The sequence below is a fragment of the Gigantopelta aegis genome, chromosome 15, assembly GCF_016097555.1.
Source record: "Gigantopelta aegis isolate Gae_Host chromosome 15, Gae_host_genome, whole genome shotgun sequence".
Taxonomy (NCBI): Eukaryota; Metazoa; Mollusca; class Gastropoda; order Neomphalida; family Peltospiridae; genus Gigantopelta; species Gigantopelta aegis.
The window spans coordinates 38232385-38257169 of record NC_054713.1 but is presented as its reverse complement, the minus strand read 5'-3'; the positions used below and the strand labels follow the sequence as shown (position 1 = coordinate 38257169).

The 24785-nt window shown below is 38.5% G+C and overlaps 1 protein-coding gene across 1 annotated transcript in view; it reads right to left on the bottom strand.

The window, feature by feature from the left end:
• LOC121390103 (small cardioactive peptides-like) overlaps window positions 1-24785 on the bottom strand; it is a 52444-nt gene that overhangs the window by 11719 nt on the left and 15940 nt on the right. The window contains exon 2 of the mRNA XM_041521824.1: window positions 8242-8274. Coding sequence (XP_041377758.1) covers window positions 8242-8274 — 33 coding nt within the window. The remainder of the gene's footprint in view (window positions 1-8241; window positions 8275-24785) is intronic.

The following is a 24785-nucleotide window of genomic DNA, read 5'->3' as shown; positions in this document are numbered from 1 at the left end:
TCATTTTTCCATTAGTAGCACGGGGTCTTTTATATTGCACTATCCAAGAGACAGGATAGCACAAAACTGTTGTTTCTTTACGATATCGCAACGCAAAGACCCCTTAAAAAAAACCCACAACCCCTCAACAACAAAAAAACCCCACTCCCCTCCAACCCCTACCCCCCCTCCCCAACAACCTTACAAGACTGATACGCTGTTGTTTTAGAGAGCCTAAACAAGTTTTGTGAATTAGACACCAGCACATTTAGCTGTCTCGCTGCCGAAATGTTTGTAAACCACCTCAAATGTAACACCGATGGTGTCCTGAGTGAATAAAGTTCTGTTCTGTTCTGTTCTGTGGTTATACAGCTAAAGGACAAATGATAAAATCTAGCAATCCACCAGAAAGAAAGAAAGAAAGAAATGTTTTATTTAACGACGCACTCAACACATTTTATTTACGGTTATATGGCGTCAGACATATGGTTAAGGACCACACAGATTTTTGAGAGGAAACCCGCTGTCGCCACTACATGGGCTACTCTTTCCGATTAGCAGCAAGGGATCTTTTATTTGCGCTTCCTACATGCAGGATAGCACAAACCATGGCCTTTGTTGAACCAGTTATGGTTTTTCGAATGTGGTAGCACAAACTAGATTTCGTTAGCTACATTATTCCGTGCTATCGCTAAGATCAAACGGCGTGTGTTTTAACAATTATTTAGATGCATTGAATGTATACATTCAGCCCACTCAGTGGAAAAACTGTCCAAGGCGCCTGCAATTAAAACAGCAACACCTCTTAGATAATAGATTTTATATCCAGTAATGTAATCCAGAGTTGGACCTTTCGTTTTATGTGCGTCACAAATGCGCCGGACTATTTTTTTTTTTCAAAGCTTCGCGGGAACGTTGGAAATATAACCTCTTCCAAAAACAGTCGTAAAAGTAAAGGGGCTTGTCGAATAAACGTCCGTCACACATAAAGGCAATTCCCCAAACACATGCATCATAAATGAATATGATTTCTGGTGCTTTTTGCCAGACGATACGACCTAAGTGAAAACCAGTGTCACGGACACCATACCGCGATTCACCAACGTTTATATGTTAGAACACAAACTGCATTCCTTTGGGACCCAGCACCGATAGAAACTGCAAAGATCCATTACCAAACTGCGTCTGTAATCTGCCAAAAAAACAAAACAGGAAGAAGCCCCGAGCTTGCATGTGACGCCACAGATGGCGGAAGGACATTTTTCCTGTGATGTGATAAGGTCTTTTCATTGGTTTTGTCGTCAAAGGGACACAGGTTAAATGTTTATCATCTTCCACAGTGGTCGTACGAGCATGGTTCTTTCCAGTTTATTACACGTATTCCTTTAACGATTCTCGCTATCCGTTTGGTTATTGGGGCTTGATAGCACGCGTTTTGGTCGTTATTTAATTTAATAAATTTATATGTGTTTCTGTATTACCCGAATCTCTTTTTTTATTACGGAGTTGAAATCTGACTGCAATAAAACGTTTTACTCTTAAAACAGTTTTTGTTTAAAAGAAACTGTCTCTATTCTCAATCCATAACTGTAAATAAAATGTGTTGAGTGCGTCGTTAAATAATACATTTCCTTCTATTCTCAATCGTATATAATACGTTTACTAACAGGGCCTCCACGTGTCCAAAATATTGGACTCGGTTACTCGAGTGTCAAACTCGACCCGGACCCGAGTACCCGACACTTGCACTACATAATAATGAGACTAAGGAATGAAGTAAAATAGAATAAAATAAAATAGAATAAAATTCATATTCATTCCAGCGCTGAACATGGATGCCAAATGATGCCACTGTATTGCACACATTCGACTTATGTTTTTTTTTCTCCATGTCTTATAGCCTTATAATGTAACCGACGGCAAGCATTTGGCAAAATGCCATGAACAAATAATAATTAAATAAGAATACTCTTTCTTGTACAGGTACTCGAGTCCTGTGAAAGAACTCGTGCCCTGGTACTCGAGTACTCGTGGAGACCCTATTTACTAACGCAAAATATAAACCAAAGCACAAGTTTAAAGGGACATTCGTGAGTTTGCTGCAATGTTTTAAGATGTTATCGACTAATAAAATATTTCTACGATTAAACTTACATATTAAATATATTTTCTTGTTTAGAATATCAATGTCTGTATATTCAATGTGTTTCTGGTCGTCTTAATATTTGTAAGAAGCCCAAACTGGATTTTGTTTTCAAATAATTTCTTATGTACGAAAAAATATTTTTTAGGAAATACTACTCAAAAGAATTTAAGGGTCAGACGATATTTTCGACATTATTTTCTGAATGTCAATTATATTAGCTAGACCATAATGTCACGCATGGTATTGTTCCATTTTGACAAAAGTGGGTCTAAGCAACCCATAAATGAATTAAAATCCACTGTCATTGACACTGTCAACTAGTTCTAATGGCGAAAACATGCTTACATTTGCACCGAAATTAGGGCGAAAGCGAAAGGTCTGCTAAGTGCCCATAACTTGCTTTTTTCACAAAGCGCTTCATTTGCACGCTTTGCACGTGTATTCCATGTTCCCAATGCTGAATTTCCGTATAATTGGAGCTTGCGTTTGTGTACGGTGCACACTCCAAATTCGACAATGGTACGACTTCAACTGACTATCGAAGATCGAGGAAGGGCTATTGCTTGGCTTCAGGATGGCAATACGCAAAGAAATGTTGCTCTGAGACTTGGTGTCAGTCAGAGAGTCGTTGGCCGACTGTGGCAACGGTACCAAGCAACGAATTCTGTTCGAAATCGTCCACGTTCGGGAAGACCCCGAAGCACTACAAATAGAGAGGACCGCTACATCACCAATATGGCTCTACGTCAACGCACAACCACTGCACGCCGATTACGTGACAATCTGCGGACTGCGACTGGAACTCGAGTGTCTGATCAAACCATACGCAATCGTCTGAGAGCCAATAATCTACGCTGCCGTCGCCAGGCTGTTCGACCACCACTCCTACCACGTCACAGAACGGCCAGACGTCACTGGGGCACACTTCATCTGCGGTGGCAACGTGTTCAGTGGGGTCGAGTGATGTTCACTGATGAGTCCAGGTTTAGTCTCCAGTTCAACGACGGTCGGGTTCGTGTCTACAGACGTCCTGGGGAGCGCTTCGCTGACGTTAACGTTAGACAACGTCACCGGTTTGGTGGTGGCAGCGTCATGGTGTGGGGCGGCATCTCTATCCACCACAGGACCCCCCTCTATGTGGTGGATGGCAATCTGAATGGAATCCGCTATCTGAATGAGATTATCCGGCCGTTGGTTCTCCCAGGCCTTCAGCAGATTGGCGGCGGGGCAGTTCTGCAGGATGACAATGCCAGACCCCACCGCGCCAGGGTGGTAACGGACTTTCTCAGACTACAAGGTATCGCCAGGATGGATTGGCCAGCATATTCGCCTGACGTGGCCCCAATAGAGAACGCCTGGGACGAATTAGGCAGGAGAGTTCGGGATAACCATGCCCCTCCGGCCAACCTTCATGATCTGGGTCAACTTCTTATGGCAGAGTGGCAGGCCATTCCCCAAGAGTTCTTCAGACGTCCGATCAACAGCACGAGGCAACGATGTGTCGAGTGTATTCGCGCCAGGGGTGGATTCACACACTATTAAACGAATGTTCTAATGTGTAAAATCCATGTTTGACAACCTTCAACTTTGACAGCATGTCATGTGACGTTCTTGTATACAGTGACGTTTATTTGTGGGGTTTTTTTGTAAATATGGAACAATAAATTAAATTTTTGGTGTAGTTTACATCATCAATCTAATACACTCTGAAACTTTTTTGGTTATAAATTTTTGACCCTTAAATTCTTTTGAGTAGTATATATAATGAAAATTAACCTAGTACAACTATTAGAACGATCAGAAACACGCTTAAAGGCATATTGTCACAGATCATTGTCCTATTAAATGGCATAACAAAGTATTACCTGTAAAAATATATATTTGATTTGTCCCTAAGTGTACTTTATTCAACCATCTACGTAAGCACCATACTCCACTTATTAATGATATTTTGTAAAAATAATTGAATTATGGCAATGGTCCATAATTCAAAAACTAATATTGCCAAGAGGGTTGACATGGATTTCACTCCATCATGGTTCAGTTAAGGAAATAAAATAGCCTGATTTGGTTTCCAAAAATTAATGTAATTTTCATTTATTATTATTGTTTTGAGATATAAGGTTCTTAAATCCGTGACAATATGCCTTTAATATACAGCCACTGATATTCTACATTTTTCAATGCAGCAAACACGGGAATGTCCCTTTAAGAAATTTGTTTTCTTAATGATACCACTAGATCACATTGATTAATTAATCATTTGACTATTGCGTGTAAAACATTTGGCAATTGTGACACGTAATCTTTAGAGAAAACCCACTACATTGTTTTCATTAGCAGTAAAGGATCTGTTATTATCCACATGGTCAACATAACCGAGTTAATAATAATCATACGAAGCACACGTGTAATAACAAGTGTGATGACGTAATTTTGGGAAGCGACGTCATAACATGACGTTGCTTCCCCAGTCCTAGCTCAGACTGTGCATTTGAAATATGACGTCTCCTAGTTGTAGGTGAAACATTTTGAGGTGGTTTTAATAATAATAATAATAATAATAATAATATGGATAATAAACACACACCCCCCCCCCCCCCCCGAAAACCCCCCAAAAACCACCCGGAACAAAAACACCCACACACCCCATAAAAACAACTAGATAAAACATTCGTCCATTTATGGCTAACGTTAACGTCAGCCGAAAAAAGACCATACACCCAACATATATTTCCAGTCACGTAAGTTTGTCAAGGATACCGATATGGAATTTCCACAGGCGTGGACTGAGAAAAACGTGCTAACGAAGTTTAATATCCCAAGCGAATATAACCTTCATATATAATCCAGTGTTATCCAACAACGAACCGTACAACCAGTAATATTACATCTTTAACAGTTCAGGCACTAATCTAGGATTGAAAAAGGTACAAGAAATGACTTCTTCCTTCCCCCCAAAATGGGGGAAAAGAACAATAAAATATTTGAGAAGCGATCATTCATAGACGCATTTCGTATGTTTCGTTTCGTCATATTCCGCGCTCATTCGGAATTATACACTCGGTCCGAATAATATTATTCGTACTGTGCCCGAGATTTCGTTTGTTAAATTTGTAATAAAATGTTATTTTAATGCAATTCATTATATATATAAATAGAACAGAATTTTTGAAAAGTATTCAAGAACGTGATTAAAATACAATGTTAAAGCAATACTCATAACAGTGTGTTTACATCGTTTTGATATAGGCTAGATGTACATTTACGTATATCAAAAATAAGGCATTTATAGAAGAGTAGCTTGGTAATAAATAGAATAACAAACTTGGTAACATGGTAACAGTTATTATCAAATTTATATCCCTTCTGAAAATTATGTCACTCGGGACATATATATTTGATAATAACTGGCAACTCGTTTATTATCCTCTATTGTGAATTGCTACTACTTAATTTAATAAACTTTAAAGAAGAGATTGAATATTTCCATTGCAAACGCGAAAGTACAAGGTCGTGAATTTAGCATTAGTATTAGAGTTATATTTAGGGGTTAGGGTGAGGTATATATATATATATATATATATAAAATATGTATAGTAATATAATAACAACAATAATAAACCGACGACCATGCCACTTGAAAATACTCCATGAAACATGGTGCTGAAATAAAATGAACGCAGCGCAAACAACAGCGTCTCCCTGGCGCATACCACTGATGGTCCTGTTGACATACGGCGCCCTCTGGGCAGCGCGAAAAACTGACCGTTCAGTACAGACTGCAATAATTTATCAGACACATCCGGCTTTTGAGGCCCAGACTGTAAAAAATAGTATACATGTGATATATATTATATATATAACAGAAACATCCACGTTATGTAATCAGTTATAATGTGACAAATGAAGCAGTAATTTTCAGTTCTGTGTGTGTATGTGTGTGTGTGTGTGTTTGAGAGAGAGAGAGAGAGAGAGAGAGAGAGAGAGAGAGAGAGAGAGAGAGAGAGAGAGAGAGAGAGAGAGAGAGAGAGAGAGAGAGAGAGAGAGAGAGTTACGGTTAACTTGGCATAAAGAACAGATTACATACATCAGTAAAATGCCTAAATAAATGTATACGCTTTAAAGATAACGCATACACAAACACACACAAGCATTAAAACATACACGCACACGCATACACACACACAGTTCACATATCTCAAACACAGATATTTTCATAAAAGCACCAATATCTCATATACAAACATAAAAACACATGTAATTATTTATAAACATGAATTAATACTTCATCATAATTATTACAACTATTATCAGAGAACCACGTATAGCACCAATATGAAAGAGATTATTAATTTATAGACAACTGCAATATTTTTAACAAATAATTACATTGACTGAGAGGGATTAGAAAGCATATATGTATATATATATAAAAAAAAAACCCCAAAACCCCAACAAACAACCCCAACCTCACCCACCCACCCCCCCAAAAAAAAAAAAATATATATATCTAAAATAAATAAATACCCCCCCACCAAAAAAAAAAAACCCAACCCAAAAAACAAAAACAAAACAAAAAAACAACAACACAAAAACAAACCCCCACAACAAAACAAGAACAAACCAAGACCTGCAAACAAAAAGCAAAAAAAACCCCAACACACCCCCCCCCCCTCCAAACCCCACCACCTACTCAAAGAAACACCTTCAAATAAACACAAAAGAGTGTTATATCGTGTCATTATCGGCGGAAGGATAACGGCAACTTTACCGCTAATTGGCCTGTTAGTGATTGGCTTATTAGCGGTGAATTATCCAATAATCAACAGGTTTTCTTCTTCTTTTTTTTGTAATGCAGACGTTATTACCTAATGGTAGTGAATAAACTGTGAAAGCAAGTGCGACACAACCTAAAGTTACTGACCGGTCTCCGTGATGTCGTGGTTATGCCATGGAGTTCAAGGCTGGTAAGGTACTGGGTTCGCAACACGGTACCGACAACCACCCAGAGCGACTTTTAAACCACTCACTGGGTACGTGTAAAGCCACTTCACCACCTTTTCTAATAACTAACAACTAAGCACCTGTCATAGACAAACAGCCTAGATAGCTGAAACGTGTGTGTGTGATTACCATAACATAAATGGTATCTTACCATTAAGATAAATGGTATCTTACCATTAAGATAAATGGTATATTACCATAAGATAAATGGTATCTTACCATTAAGATAAATGGTATCTTACATAAGATAAATGGTATCTTACCATTAAGATAAATGGTATCTTACCATTAAGATAAATGGTATCTTACCATTAAGATAAATGGTATCTTACCATTAAGATAAATGGTATCTTACCATGAGATAAATGGTATCTTACCATTAAGATAAATGGTATCTTACCATTAAGATAAATGGTATCTTACCATTAAGATAAATGGTATCTTACCATTAAGATAAATGGTATCTTACCATGAGATAAATGGTATCTTACCATTAAGATAAATGGTATCTTACCATTAAGATAAATGGTATCTTACCATTAAGATAAATGGTATCTTACCATTTAGATAAATGGTATCTTACCATTAAGATAAATGGTATCTTACCATGAGATAAATGGTATCGTACCATATAGATAAATGGTATCTTACATAAGATAAATGGTATCTTACCATTAAGATAAATGGTATCTTACATAAGATAAATGGTATCTTACATAAGATAAATGGTATCTTACCATTAAGATAAATGGTATCTTACCATTAAGATAAATGGTATCTTACATAAGATAAATGGTATCTTACCATTAAGATAAATGGTATCTTACATAAGATAAATGGTATCTTACCATTAAGATAAATGGTATCTTACATAAGATAAATGGTATCTTACCATTAAGATAAATGGTATCTTACCATTAAGATAAATGGTATCTTACAACCCTTTGTGTAGTGTTCTTTATGTATTGTATGAAAGGAAAAGGAAATAATGTTTGCATGTTAGTCGATTTGTCTCTCCTTTTCTCCGTATGTGTGTTATTCTTGGGTGGTGGTGGGTGGTGGTTGGGTAAATAAAATACATCAATCATTAGTTAAAAGAAAATACTTACCGATCTACCCAACCGCGGATATGCCAAGAAATTCTGCAAAATACAAAATATAAAAATACATGAGATCAAACGAAGCAAAAAAAAAAAAAAAAAAAAAGAAGAAAAAAGAAACCAACACCCCCCTCCCCCCCCAAAAAAAAAAAGTACAAAAAAAAATACACACAAAAAAAAAAACCACCCCCCAAAAAACACAAAAAAACAAACAAAAAACACACACACACAAAGAACACACCCCCTACCCCAAAAGCCCAAACAAAACATAACCGGGAAAACAAAACAAATGATAAAAATACGCATGTGGAATTTTCATTCATCATGTGAATTTGTCATGTTTGATTTTCAACATACTTGAGTTTCATTATATTCTAGGGGCAATGTGTTAAATTCAACCAGTGAAAGTATTATGCGTATGATAAGTCTAGGAACTCTCAAAGACTTTACTTTGAAAACTCTGTCTCCGAAACTTTATTACCTGTGTATTAAATCTCTGTTGTTTACTGTTGTTACAACTAGTTCATGTTTGCTTTCTCTTTCTTTTATTAAATGGGAATCTGTCCCCTTAACCAGTATACTCACACAATAGCTGTAATAAAGATTGTATTGTATTGTATTGTATTGTATTGTATTGTATTGCATTGCATTGCATTGCTTTGCATTGCGTTGCGTTGCGTTGCGTTGCGTTGCGTTGTGTTGTGTTGTATTGTATTGCGTACTGGACGATTTTGCAAGGTTTAATTTTTTTAAAGAAATATGTTTCAAGACACAACACATTAAGACATACTGTTATTTTGGAGAGAGAGAGAGAGAGAGAGAGAGAGAGAGAGAGAGAGAGAGAGAGAGAGAGAGAGAGAGAGAGAGAGAGAGAGAGAGAGAGAGAGAGAGATAGAGAGAGAGAGAGAGAGAGAGAGAGAGAGAGAGAGAGAGAGAGGGGAGAGAGAGAGGGTGGAGGGAGGGATGGAGAGAGAGACAGAAAGAGAGGCATACAGAGAGAGAGAGAGAGAGAGAGAGAGAGAGAGAGAGAGAGAGAGAGAGAGAGAGAGGAGGGATGGATGGAGAGAGAGAGACAGAAAGAGAGGCAGACGAGAGAGAGAGAGAGAGAGAGAGAGAGAGAGAGAGAGAGAGAGAGAGAGAGCGAGAGAGAGAGACAGAGAGAGACATATTGAGGGACATAGCGAGACAGAGTGAGACAGAGAGAGAGAGAGAGAGAGAGAGAGAGAGAGAGAGAGAGAGAGAGAGAGAGAGAGAGAGAGAGAGAGAGAGAGAGAGCGAAGAAGAAGAAGAAGAAGAAGAAGAAGAAGAAATTCACCAAATAATGACCAGACTGTTTGCTTTTAATGAAAGAGTTTAAACTGATGTCATACTATAACTATCAAGCGAGTCAACTGGTGGACAGTGGACAGACATGCAGCCAATGCCGCTCATGTTGTCGTTATTACCATCCACTTAGTAATCAAGAATTTCCATCGTCCTCACCAAATAATGACCAGACTATTTGCTTTGAATAAAACAGGTGTAAACTGATGTCATGCTATAATTAGCAAGTGAGTTAAGTGCTTAACAAACATATCGCCAATGTTGCTGATGTTGCTGCCATTATCACCAGTCTAATAAGTAGAAAAGCGTCAATGTCTTCAAATTAGGGCCAGACAATTTGCGTGTAATAGAAGAGGTTTAAACTGACGTCATACTTTAATTAAAACGTGAGTCAAGTGCTTACCAAACATGAAGCCAATATTGCTGATGATGTCATTGACACTACTTCACTAAGTAAAATGTGTCACTGCTCTCACCAAATTATCACCAGACAATTTGCGTGTAATAAAACAGGTTCAAACGGATTGTGTCACTGATGTCGTAGTATAATTAACTTGCAGTACCATCTGCAGCCCAAACGGTTACACTATAGCCACGTCCGGAAATTGGATACAGCCATTCAATGACCGGCCAATGTCCACGAATCTTCAATCACCTGCGACTCCAGACTCATACAGACTGGATGAGAGCATCTAAACTGGATGTGTGTGATGCATGCGTCTGCAAACCACATGCGGCCAGCCGCGGTGAAATAATCGTATGCGGTGTATATGCCAAAGATGCAAGCCGTAGACACATCAGGCGCAACAATCGGACCGGACCGCACGCACGCGCCGCACCCAATCTATATGAGCATTTATATTTCATTTATCGCTTTCTATTGTCGTCTTCTGGAGTAACTTGTCTGTCTGTCTGCCTGTCTGTCTGTGTGTCTGTCTGTCTGTCTGTCTGTCTGTGTGTGTGTGTGTGTCTGTCTGCCTGTCTGTCTGTCTGTCTGTCTGTCTGTCTGTCTGTCTGTCTGTATGTCTGTCTGTCTGTATGTATGTGTATGTGTCTGTCTGTCTATCTGTCTGTCTGTCTGTCTGTCTGTCTGTCTGTCTGTCCGCGATATTTAGACTGGTAGAAAGAAATAAGGAACATGCAAACAGTAACAGTTTATTGTTTAACGACACCACATTGATTTATTAATCATCATGACATCGGCTAGTGGATATCAAACATTTGGTAATTTGGACATATAATCTTAGAGAGGAAACCCGCTACATTTTCCCATTAGCAGCAAGGGATCTTATATATGCACCATCCCACAAATAGGATAGCACATACCACAGCCTTTGATATACCAGCCGTGGTGCACAGGCTGGGACGAGGGGGATCGACCTTAGACTAACCGCGCATCAAGCGAGCGCTTTCCCACTGGGCTATGTCCTGTCTGAAATACTGAATGCAACAAAAGCCTCATCCATAGTATTAGAAAGTTAACCATGCCACTGACATACAAACGTTCAGTGACACAGTACTGTTATTCAACCCCACATTACATCGCTGTAATGCTATACGGACATAGCGCTTCTAATAATTGATTAAATTTGGTCTAAAATACCATGTGTTTCGCGTATTTAACTCTCATGTGACATTTTGCTTCGCCACTTTAATTACATACTACAGTAGAATGGCAACAGGTGTCAATTCACTGCTAATGATTAACTACATCTAAAGGAGCGGAAAAAATGTTTTATTTAACGACGCACTCAATATATTTCAATTTATTGTTATATTGCATCGGGGGGGGGGGGGGGGGGGGGGGGGGGGGGGTAGGGTCGATTTAGCTCAATCGGTTGAGTGCTGGCTTGAGGTGCTTGCGTCGAAGGATCGAACCACTTCGGTGTATCCATTCAACTGATTGGGGTTTTTTCTCGTTCCAATCAGTGCACTACAACTGGTCAAAGGCCGTGGTATGTGCTTTCCTGTCTGTCTTTCAGAATTACCAAATGTTTGACATCCAATAGCCGATGATTAATTAATCAATGTGCTCTAATGGTGTTGTTAAACAAACCAAACTTGAACTTGTATTGCGTTGGAACACACTGATAGTAAGAGAGAAAACCCGCTATAGTCACTGCAAAGGCTACTCTTTTCATTCAGCAGCAAGGGATCTGTTTAATGTACAACATACCACGACTTTTGTAACAGCATTTGTAGAACATTGGTTGGAACATCCTACAAAACTGCCCACATCTGGAAGAGAACCGTCAGAAAGTTTGGACACAAGACACACCCCTCAATATCAAACTCTTGGGACTTCTTGACGACTTCCGGAAGATGCCACATTTCGTCATCACATCCGGATTATTGATCTAATACGGCCAAATCTTGATTGAACGCAGAAGAAGAAGAAGATTGGAACGAATGGGCCCATCGACGAATATCGATCCTAACGCGCTTTACCACTGGGCTACGTCCCGTCGACCCGCCCCCACCACCCCCCCTCCCACCCCCAACCCTACAAAACAGGTCCCGGGGGTGCGCCCTATACATCGATCTCATTATTATTATTATTATTGGCAAACATCGTTTTGAAGATCTACAATAAATTACTGCGTAACTAACAACATGACCAGTGATTTAGCATGGGCCAATCTATTATCGCGTAACAAACTAGTAAGAGCAGTTTCGTACAAGCGTATCTTATCTAAGCCGCGTAACTAACTGTGTATCAGTCGAGGGACTAATTTCCAGGAGCTCGGGGCGCCATATGCATGTCTTGCTAAACACCCAGGGGGAGCCACCATCGCCATCAAACAATTAAAACTGTCGACACCGCTCGATGCCCAGATTAAGTGGGTTACAGTGTAGTAAGTGGCTTGTAGGCGGAATGTGCAGCACTTAACTCTTGTAGAAGACGAAACGTCACGCCTGGCTTGTGGGAAAATGAAACGACACTACTCCTTAATTGCGCGAAAAAAAATACCAAAAAAATAATACCTTGTTTCTTTACTTTTCTCTCTATTTTTAATTTGTTGTTTCAGTCTCCTGGGACATTTTTCTCGTTTAATACCACTTCAGAAGATTAAAAGAGGACACGATGTGGCATTGTCGGGATGGAAATGACTCTGATTTAGCTAATACGAGATTTAATTAAGTGGGAGCGTATTAACACGAGCAACGTGAGCGTCGAGGAATATTGGCTGTTTGTACTGGAGCCGTGTGAATACTCCGGAAACGGGAATATAACCGGCAACCAGTTAAGTAGACTGCGAGACGTAATACAGAGAAGCACCAGTCTGTATGTCGTAACCAGATTACGTCACAACCGGCTGTGGCTTCTGGATTTTTCTAGGGAGGGACTTCAACGTTCAAAAAGAACACCTATGGTCATAAGCGTACGAGACAGGGGTGGAGCTGGAGCAAATCCTCAAATTCGGGCACCCCCCCCCCCCCCCCCCAACAAACCAAGAGATATCCGGGGGAAATTATCTGGCCTGAAACCATTTCGTCATGTCTTTCCATCATTCTACCCACAATATTGTTTGTAATCCATGTAAAAGTAGGCCTACGTAGTGAATTGTTTGTAACCCTATTTAGCTGTTTGGCCGTAATATTATATGAAAAAAACAACAACTAACATTGCTATACAGATTCGGGTATTTTCGTTTACTTCGGGCAAAAATCAACTTGTCCCCCTCCCCCCTACCCACTGGGAGCCCGTACGCCTATGTTCTCTGTTTCTTTCTTTCTCTCTGTTTCGCAAGCTATCTAGAGATAAAACATAAAGATACCTTTCAAACGGACCCAACACGCTTAAAGAGACATTCCTGAGTTTGCTGCATTGTAAGATATTTCCGACTAATAAAATATTTCTACTATTAAACTTGAATATTAAATATATTTTCTTGTTTAGAATATAAGTGTCTGTATATTCAATGTGTTTCTGGTCGTCTTAATATTTGTAAAAAGCCCAAACTGGATTTTGTCTTCAAGTAATTTCGTACGTGCGAAAAAACACACTATATTTTAAGAAATAAGATGAAATGTAGCCTAGTACAAACATTAGCACGATCAGAAACACGTTTAATATACAGCCACTAATATTTTATGCAGAAAAATATATTTGATATGTAATTACAATCGTTTAAAAGTCTCTGTAGGTCAATAACATCTTAAAAAGTGCAGCAAACTCAGGAATGTCCCTTTAATGAGATAAAGTCGATATTGTAATCCATACATGTACTAAGGTTGGACTTATACCGGGACTCGAGCCTGATAACTAACAATTAAACTTCCTAGTCCAATCCAAATAATATTCAGCAACTGCCGCGGAGCAATCGATTGAACAAAAAAGCAGGAGCACACGCAGAGTGCACACAAAAGTCAAGCTAGCAAGTTAAAATCGCCCGATCTTACCCAAACTGCTCCCCCGTGACCAGTGTTTGATGTGGCCCACTGTGTGCGGACCAGTGATTTATGCACCGCCATCGCCCTTTATGATGAGAAATGCATGTTTCCACCTATTTAAAAACCGCTACAGAGTGGATTGAATAAATCCGAAAATAATCAAAATACTCTTAACGAAATTGCATGGAGAATTGGGTTTTCTAAGACAAAGATAGGGAGAGAGAGAGAGAGAGAGAGAGAGAGAGAGAGAGAGAGAGAGAGAGAGAGAGAGAGAGAGAGAAAGGGAAGATAGATAGAGAGAGAGAGAGAGAGAGAGAGAGAGAGAGAGAGAGAGAGAAAGAGGTAGATAGAAGAGAGACGGAGAGAGATACAGAGACACAGATAGAAGAGAGACAGGGACGCATGGATATATATATATATATATATATATATATATATATATATAGAGAGAGAGAGAGAGAGAGAGAGAGAGAGAGAGCCCACGGAAGGGTCGTGTATTCTTATATTGTCACAGTCCTACAGTTTCAACTTTATAACAATACAGTTTATATATTTATATTTTACATGTAGGCCTACATTAAGAATTAATTAATTGGTAATCTGACGTCTGCTATTTAACCATTAACATGGGCTCTACTTAGTTGGCGAACTGCCAATCAGACCAACCATGCAATAATAATATTTTACGAGCAAACAAAAATATTTTAACTGTTGCCTTGGGTTTATTGCAGGAAATCTTAACGGGTATGCCATGGCAAATATATACCTCTACGTGGTTGCGTGTTTAGTATGTGTCCCATAAATAAGGGTCCTGTACCCATGGACGTCAGAAACTGAGAGAATAGGTGGCAACACACAGACTACTGGGAGATCAGAGTGACATTAGTGTAATTAAGAGTTTTGTTTCATAATCATAACTTAATGTTACATGTTGGAGTTAGAAATAACAATCTACAATCCACATAGTGACTTCTGTTGTTGAGAGAGAGAGGTGAGAGAGCGAAAGAAAGATAGAGAGAGAGATAGAGAGAGAGAGAGAGAGAGAGAGAGAGAGAGAGAGAGAGAGAGAGAGAGAGAGAGAGAGAGAGAGAGAGAAATAAAGATAGAAATACATAGATAGATAGATAGATAGATAGAGAGAGAGAAAGATATGTATAATAATCCCTGTGTATTTCAGCATTATATAAAGGAAAAGCAAAACACGACGATTATTAGCAAAACAGACCGCGAGCTGCTTATAAGATTCCGGCGGCAGGTTCAGCGAGAATACATTCGAAACCGCGGATACCCTGAGGTATTTCCTGTGACATTTTGGATTAATCTTTCTGTCGTTTCTAGAACTGGGAAAGGCTAAGCGTGAACGTGTATGATACTTGTACGGCTCATTTATGATTTGAACTCTTAAAGGTGCATACTCCTATAAAAAGCAAATCCGATTCTTCTGGTTGAAATTTTCCGTTTCTGGTTTAGACTATCTATTTCTGGGCACCAGTAGCTTGTTCAGAAGAACAATCCCCTACTAACAGTTTGGAACTACCGTGTTCTATAATAGCACATTCATTTAACTTATTCCTCAGTCACAAATGCATCGTAAGTGGGTAAGATGCCCGTACGATGTGTGTTTTTGACGATATCCTACGAATATCCTACCAGCATCGGTGACATCCTACTGACATCGTTGAGTTTGTGGCCAATTTTGGGGCATCGTAGGGTCATCGGAAACTTTTAATGCGGAATTATAATTTCTTGAAGACCGTACGATTTTTAAAATCAGAAACCCACCGCAGACATATCGTAGGGGCAAATTTGCGGCCTTGAGGTGACCCTGTGGTATCTGGAGACATCGCAGGGAGGCAACACGATCACAGGCACTTGACACAGATTAGTATACATGAATAAAATTCAAAATTTGTTGTATATCGGTAAATTTGATATATTTCCCCAATATTTTGCTCATACTCTCTTCATACATGACAAATTTATTGCCACTTAACGTATATTGACATATACCAAAAAATTCGATCCCTACTATATAAAAGATACAAGGTACGTCACTTGCCATTTTTCTTATTTCTCAAATATCAATTGTTTACGAAATAATCGACTACATGCTAAAACCCTGTATAGCAGAAGACGCAAAATATCAAAGTAGATCGTGTTGTATACTTACACATTTTTCATTCACTTTATTTTTTCTGCAATCAAATTAAATAATGGACATGATACCTAAACAAACCAAAAAAAACTAAAAAAACCCACCGTCCTCGGTGGCGTCGTGGCAGGCCATCGGTCTACAGGCTGGTAGGTACTGGGTTCGGATCCCAGTCGAGGCATGGGATTTTTAATCCAGATACCGACTCCAAACCCTGAGTGAGTGCTCCGCAAGGCTCAATGGGTAGGTGTAAACCACTTGCACCGACCAGTGATCCATAACTGGTTCAACAAAGGCCATGGTTTGTGCTATCCTGCCTGTGGGAAGCGCAAATAAAAGATCCTTTGCTGCTAATGTAGTGGCGACAGCGGGTTTCCTCTCAAAACTCTGTGTGGTCCTTAACCATTAGTCTGACGCCATATAACCGTAAATAAAATGTGTTGAGTGCGTCGTTAAATAAAACATTTCTTTATTTCTTTCTTTGATACCTAAAAACATTCTGTCGAGCACGGAAGTTGTGGTAGTTAAAGGTAAAAATTCGGACAGAATGTTCCAGCTCATCTTATTGGTCAATAACTTAACAAACGTTTATAAAACAAAGACGAATATATGTTAATATGATGGCCATGTGTCGAACATGTTTATAAACAAATACACGTGTTGAATGCTATATTCGTCTTTGTTTTCTAAAAAGTTTGTTACGTCATCAACCAATGAAATGATTTTGCCCGAATTTTGACGCGTAACTTCCACAACTTCCGTGCTCGACAAAATGTTTTTAGGTATCGTGTCCATTATTTAATTTGATTGCAGAAAAAATAAAGTGAACGAAAAATGTGTAAGTATACAACACGATCTGCTTTGATATTTTGCGTCTTCTGTTATACAGGGTTTTAGCATGTAGTCGATTATTTCGTAAACAATTGATATTTGAGAAATAAGAAAATCGCACCAAAATGGCGAGTGACATACCTTGTATCTTTTATATAGTAGGGATCGAAATTTTTGGTATATGATTTACCATGGGACTAGATCGATCCCCGTCCCCATTGGGCTATTTCTCGTCCAAGCCAGAGCACAACGACTGGTATATCTATCCTGCCTGTGGGATGGTGCATATAAAATTACTACTAATGAAAAATATAGCGGTTTTCCACTCTAACACTATGTGTCAAAATTACCAAATGTTTGACATTCAATAGCCGATGATTAATAAATGATGTTACAATATGATGAGGCGAGATTGTGAGTTTATTAAAACAGTAGCTGTGTTTCTGTTTTGCATTGAAATATGATGTTGTAATATTTTGAGGAACATTTTTGATTTTATTAAAGTTGTAGGAGTGTTTATATTTTGCAGTAGTAAATGGTGTTACAGTATGTTAAGACAGGATTGTTAGTTTATTGAAAACTGTAGATACGTTTGTATTTTGCTTCAGTAAATGTTACATTATGGTTTCAAGAAATTCTGTCTTTAAAATACATGTATAACGGAAAGACCTGAGCTGAGTTCAGCCAGGCCGAGCAGGAAAACGTCCGCTAGACTGGTTTATGCGATTCGTGGTAAACACGTTAAGTGGCAATAAATTTGTCATGTTTGAAGAGAGTATGAGCAAAATATTGGGGAAATATATCAAATTTATCGATATACAACAATTTTTGAATTTTATTCGTGTATACTAATCTGTGTCAAGTGCCTGTGCACACGATGCCCCTACGATGTTGGGAGAACGTACGGGCATCGTACGGTGACCTTACGGTGGCCTCAAAAATGTGTCCCCGTAAACACACCGTATCTAATGTGACCATGGCAAAGATTTTTGGGAGAACCCTACGATTCTTTCCCGATGTCGCGGACGCAAGGACGCCTTACGGTTACCACCCACCCACACCCCACCCCAGTGCGACCAGTGCATTTGTGACTGAAGCTTTAGGCGGAAAAACCAGTCTAGCACGCACTGGCCTTATAGTCGATCCTCTCTGTTTCTGTAACACATACTTGTGACGTGTATTAATTTCTTGGAGAAAGTTAAAGTTGTTTTGTTTAACGACACCACTAGAGCACATTTATTTATTAATCATCGACTATTGGATGTCAAACATTCGGTAAGTTTGACATATAATCTTGGGGAGGAAACCCGCTACATTTCCCCATTAGTAGCAAAGGGATCTTTTATATGCACCATCCCACAGATAAGGTAGTACATACCACGGCCTTTGGTATGGCAGGCATGGTGCACTGGCTGTAATAAGAACTAGCCCAATAGACCCACCAACGAGGTTCGATCCTAGATCGACCTCGCATCAAGCGAGCGATTTACCACTGGGCTACGTCCCACCGCCGTTCTTAAGGAAATAATTCGATTATTATTTCATATTTTATGCACATGGAATTAGAAAAAATGATGATTGAGGGATCAACCACATAACCGCTTTAGACACGCATGTGTGAAGGGTTTCGCTCTAACGTGCTTCGCTGTGTTCACATACAATGTGTAATGCGTGTCTGAGGCCAATAGTTCTCTGAACGTCAAATATTATCATGTTCAATTAATTCTAAAGTGAATTGCATGCTGTCACATCTTACTATTATCTATTATTTTCATCTGTTTTACATCTGTCAGTGCACCCACCCCAGGCTATGACCCGGAAGCTATTGATTAGTTTCCCGGTGACCCGAAGGCGCGCGCATTAATTTCAAATCGATCTGTGTAAATCCCTCTACACAGCCTATAAATGTTTATCCCGATAGTATGCAATGCACGTATGATACACAGTCTTTTCATTTCATGTTTAGTTTGGTCCAGAAGGTCTTGTTTTTATCTGTGCAACCTCAAGACGCCCTCGCTTTGATTTAATTTTCATTTTCAGTTTCGAATCCGATGGCTTACTGCACGTAGCCCAAAGTTCAGCAAGCTAACGTTTCGCTAACGTTCGCGAAATATTTGATTGGTTCCCGACGTAGCCATTTAGTTTACCACGAATCGCATAAACCAGTCTAGCGGACGTTTTTCTGCTCGGCCTGGCTGAACTCAGCTCAGGTCTTTCCGTTATACATGTATTTTAAAGACAGAATTTCTTGAAACCATAATGTAACATTTACTGAAGCAAAATACAAACGTATCTACAGTTTTCAATAAACTAACAATCCTGTCTTAACATACTGTAACACCATTTACTACTGCAAAATATAAACACTCCTACAACTTTAATAAAATCAAAGATGTTCCTCAAAATATTACAACATCATATTTCAATGCAAAACAGAAACACAGCTACTGTTTTAATAAACTCACAATCTCGCCTCATCATATTGTAACATCATTTATTAATCATCGGCTATTGAATGTCAAACATTTGGTAATTTTGAGACATAGTGTTAGAGTGGAAAACCGCTATATTTTTCATTAGTAGTAATTTTATATGCACCATCCCACAGGCAGGATAGATATACAAGTCGTTGTGCTCTGGCTTGGACGAGAAATAGCCCAATGGGGACGGGGATCGATCTAGTCCCATGGTAAATCACTGTATAAAATAATGTATAATACAGCACACACACCAACACGTCCAATACATTTCAATCATTAAAATATAAATAATTAAATTTTATTTTTGTTTTGGAAATTTGATTAAATGTGGTTTGTTATTGTTATTTATTATTCAATTTATTTATTTTTTGTTTACCTTCACATCTCGATTACCATTAAAATATAAATAATTAAATTAAATTTATGGACATTTGATTGATTATTGTTTAGTTTTGTTTTTATTGTTATTTTCTTCTTCTTCTTCTTCTTCTTCTTCTTCTTCTTCTTCTTCTTCTTCTTCTTCTTCTTCTTATTATTATTATTATTATTATTATTATTATTAATTTGTTGTTTGCGCCTTCGTATCTCGATAACCATTAAACTATGTAATTTATGGAAATTTGATTAATTAAACAGAGCTTTTATTGTTATTGTTATTTATTTGTTTTGTTTTTTGTTTGTACCTTCGTATTTCGATAAACTAATCAGATTTAAACCTTGGACCTCACGCACTACTTTTCTGCTTAGGGTCATAGTTCTACTAGATACTGAAAGAAATGACAGACCAAATATTTCTATATTTCTTTTCAATATAATCATCCTTTACCTCAACGCATTTGACCCAATTATCGGGGTGGGACGTAGCCCAGGAGTAAAGCGCTCGCCATTTTTTAAAACGTCTGCAGTCGACTCTGAAAAATTTAAAGTCGTATACCCTAGTTCTAACCCGTGAAAATAGACACTTAAGTTTGGTTTATGTACTAGCCTGTAACACATTTGGATAAAGTTACAATAAAGTTAAACAAGAGTCTATGTCGATAAACGGTGAAATATCCGTAAATATAGACCAGAGCTCGTCTCCGTTACAGATATTTATTAGACGTACGTGCATTTTGAAAATATGAAAAATGCATTTCGTGGTATTAGAAAGACCATGATGACCAGAGAAACTTCGGATGTACAGAAATTAATAATCTAAACAATACAATTTAAGTAATATTTGATTTCAATTATTAAAAACGGCTCTAATAGTGAAAAATATGCTGTAGTGTTTAAAAACTAGGGTCTGTCGCTTTAATTACTGAAATAAACACTAAAACATCATATGGTAAAGATAATTTTAAAAAATAACAAAATGACAGCAAATGGACTTGAAAGGCCCCACCCCATCCTTCCAACTGTCTATACATTCAGTAAACATAATTCCTTACCAACCGGCCTCAGACGTAAAACTGGTAGATACTGGGTTCAACTCCCGGTACCGGCTCCCAACCAGAACGAGTTTTAACGACTCAGTGGCTAGGTGTAAGGCCACTACACCGTCTTCTCTCTCACTAACAACTAACCACTAATCACTAACCTACAACCCTGAAGGGGCGGAACGTAGCCTAGTGGTATGGCGCTCGCCTGATGCGCGGTCGGCCTGGGATCGATCCCCGTCAGTGAGCCCATTGGGCTATTTCTCGCTCCAGCCAGTGCACCAAAACTGGTATGTGAAAGGCTGTGGTATATGCTATCCTGTATGTGGGATGGTGCATATAAAAGATCCCTTGCTACTAATTAAAACATATAGAGAGTTTCCTCTCCATGACTATATGTCACAATTACCAAATGTTTGACATCCAATAGCGGATGATTAATAAATCGAAGTGCTCTAGTGGTGTTGTTAAACAAAACTTTAATCTCGGGTATAGAAAATATTCAAATAGGTATATTAGGTAAGTCTTTCAAATTAATTTAATCATAAGTTTTTGTAATTTTCTGTTCTTGCAAATATGAACCGAAATAAACAAACCAAAACTCTCTATGCACACTTTAGGAGCGAGACGTAGCCCAGTGGTAAAGCGCTCGCTTGATGCGCGGTCGGTTTGGGATCGATCCCCGTCAGTTGGCCCATTGGGCTATTTCTCGCTCCAGCCAGTGCACCACGACTGGTACATCAAAGGCCGTGGTATGTGCTATTCTGTCTATGGGATGGTGCATATAAAATATCCCTTGCTGCTAATCGAAAAGAGTAGCCCATGAAGTGGCGACAGCGGGTTTCCTCCCTCGATATCTGTGTGGTCCTTAACCATATGTCCGACGCCATATAACCGTAAATAAAATGTTTTGAGTGCGTCGTTAAATAAAACATATCCTTCTATGCACACTTTGTATCACAGAATCATACTGCGAAGAAAACAATTTCGTTTTCTATTCGTAACTACAGAGCTGGAAAAAATGCAATTTCAATCATTACATATATTAATAACAGACTCAATCCTCGCGTTGTTTTAGTTTTACTAATACACTTAAAAAGACAGCGTACTCAAACATCCTCTGGGACTAATTACATTTAATACTTTATAGTTTTTACGACACTGGCACTTGGAATTCATTCATCCAGAACGTGTGATCGACCGTAAAGTTTCACCTTTAAAATACCTTATCTCTTGTTCAACAAGAGCAGTCTGCATACGACGACAACGACAACAACAAATCAACCATCCCCATGGCAGATAATTGCCAAACATTATGGAAAATTGACATTGTAAATAACAATAAGACATCAAACCGTAGTGTTTATTGACTGAAATAAAACTAGCGTCGCGTAGTGGGAATGAGACGTATCAGATGGCGAGTCCCGTGGTATGGAAACATCAGGACACTGAAGTCATTGTTCTTTGTTTCATGGTTGTGTTTTCAATAGGTAGATCAGACAGTAATCGATAGCAATTAATATTAAGTATTTATTAATTAATACATAAACTAAATTAATTCATTCATTTAGTCACTAACTCTTCCATTTACCCATCCTTCCATCCATTCATTCAATCTGCATTCATCCATCCATCCATCCATCCATGTGTGTGCTTATGTATGTATGTATCTGTCTGTCTGTCTGTCTGTCTGTCTGTCTGTCTGTCTGTCTATCTATCTATCTATCTATCCAAACGGCCCCATCCACCCATCAACATCCATCCATCCATCTATCCTATCCATCCATCCATCCATCCATCCATCCATCCGTACGAGACAGAGGAACAGGGAGCAGGTTGCGCCTCCACCCCGAGCTGGACCAAATCCTCAAATTCGGGCAAAACACAAACAAATAGATATTCGGGCATAATGAGCTGGCCTTAAACCTTTTCATCATGTATTTCCATCATTCTACTCACAATATTAGTTGTAATTAATGTAAAAATGCGTAGTGATTCGTTTGAAACCATATAGCTGTTTGGCAGTAATGTTACTATGAATTTTAAAACAGTTTGATTTATTTAACGACACCACTAGAGCACACTGATTCATTAATCATCGGCTATTAGATGTCAAAAAATTTGGTAAATCTGACACATAGTCATCAGCGAAAACCCGCTACATTTTTCCTAATGCAGCAAGTGATCTTTTATATGCACTTTCCCAGGAAAGCACATACCACGGCCTTTGTCCAGTTGTGGTGCAATGGTTGGAACGAGAAAAAATCCTGCGTTAATATAAAATAGTTAAAAGAAATATGTTGTTATCCAGATTCGGGCATTTTCATTTAATTCAGGGAAAACTATAGATGTATCCATCAATGTTTAGCGGCAGGATTTAGCTCAGTCGGTTGAGTGCTCGCTTGAGGTGCATGCGTCGCTGGATCGAACCACCTTGGTGGATCCATTCAGCTGTTTGCGTGGGTTTCTTTTCGTTCCAACCAGTGCATCACAACTGGACAAAGGCCGTGGTATGTGCTTTCCTGTCTGTGGGGAAAGTGCATATAAAAGATTCCTTGCTGTATTGGAACAAATATAGCGGGTTTCCTCTGATTACTACCAGTCAGAATTACCAAATGTTTTACATCCAGTAGCCGATAATTAATTAATCGATGTGCTCCAGTGGTGTCGTTAAACAAAACAAACTTCTTCCGTCAATGTTTCGAACAGGCCTCAGATTATAGTTATCTTCCCATTTGGTTGTCCGCCAACCCGGAAATTTGTCCGCGCAAGTAGTCTGCTGTTTGACTGTGATTATTTCATGGCAGACAGCTATGAAGTGGCAACTATTTGACTGAAGTGACAGGGGAGAGCATGTAGTTTGTAAACATGTGTAACTTGTTGACATTGAAGACTTGTTTGTGGTAATTCCGGCCCATGCAAAAGTAGTGCTTTTTGTGTAAAATGTGTGTACTCTGGCCAGGTTTAGAGGGTGTGTTTGTTTAAACCAATATGCTGGGAGAAAGAGCTGGAAAACAGGGGTTGTCCTTTTCAGGGTATGTTTCCCCCAGACAGGCAAAGGTACATACCAAAATCCACGGGCCTGCTGATATTAATAAAAATGTTATAGCCACTAAGGCTATATAAAAACATATAACGAAATTAATTGTGGTCTGTGGCCAACATCAGAAGGATACTCTACCGCTTTCTGAATAGTACTAGAATTTCGCTTTACGTATCACTCTCATCAAAGTAGCGTAGTACCTTGTACCAGTCTAATAATTTATTTATTTATTTTTAATTATTATTATTTATTTTTATGGCTACAAATCGCAGACATCTTTATGGCGACCACATAAATTTGTCATTTTATTTTTTAATGGCAAAATAACAAAAACAAGTTCATGTTTTGACGATAGTTAAATAGCATAAATTCCTCACAAAAATGGAACACGGCAGATGGCGGTACTACTAAACAGAGTCCAATCAGTTATAAAAATTGACGAGAGCTCCTGAAGCACTCGTAGACCGCACCTGTCACCTTTGTTTGGATGATTGTACCACACGGTTGTTATTACAGGCGTAGCACCAAAGAATCTCGGTCTAGAGAGTACACAGAATTTAATGTCATGACATAAATTTAAGAAAAATTCCTAAACGGAAGACAAAGGATATAACGATGTAACAATAAAATTTAGAGTGGGTATATATATACACGTTTCATTAGATAGTTATGTTTTTAAGTCTTATCAGAGAAAATATAAAGGTCAGAAAAAAATTAGATCAAATCTATTAAAGGCGAATGACATTTTTTTATTTATTTTTATTATTATTATTTATTTTTTTTAAACTTAAGATTCAAGCTTAAAGTCGCAAAGCCTAGTTTTAGCGTGTGAAAATGGACAGTAAGGTTGGTTAATATACTAAACAGACAGTCAGACAGACAGATAGTTTATTAAAGTTGCACTACACTAC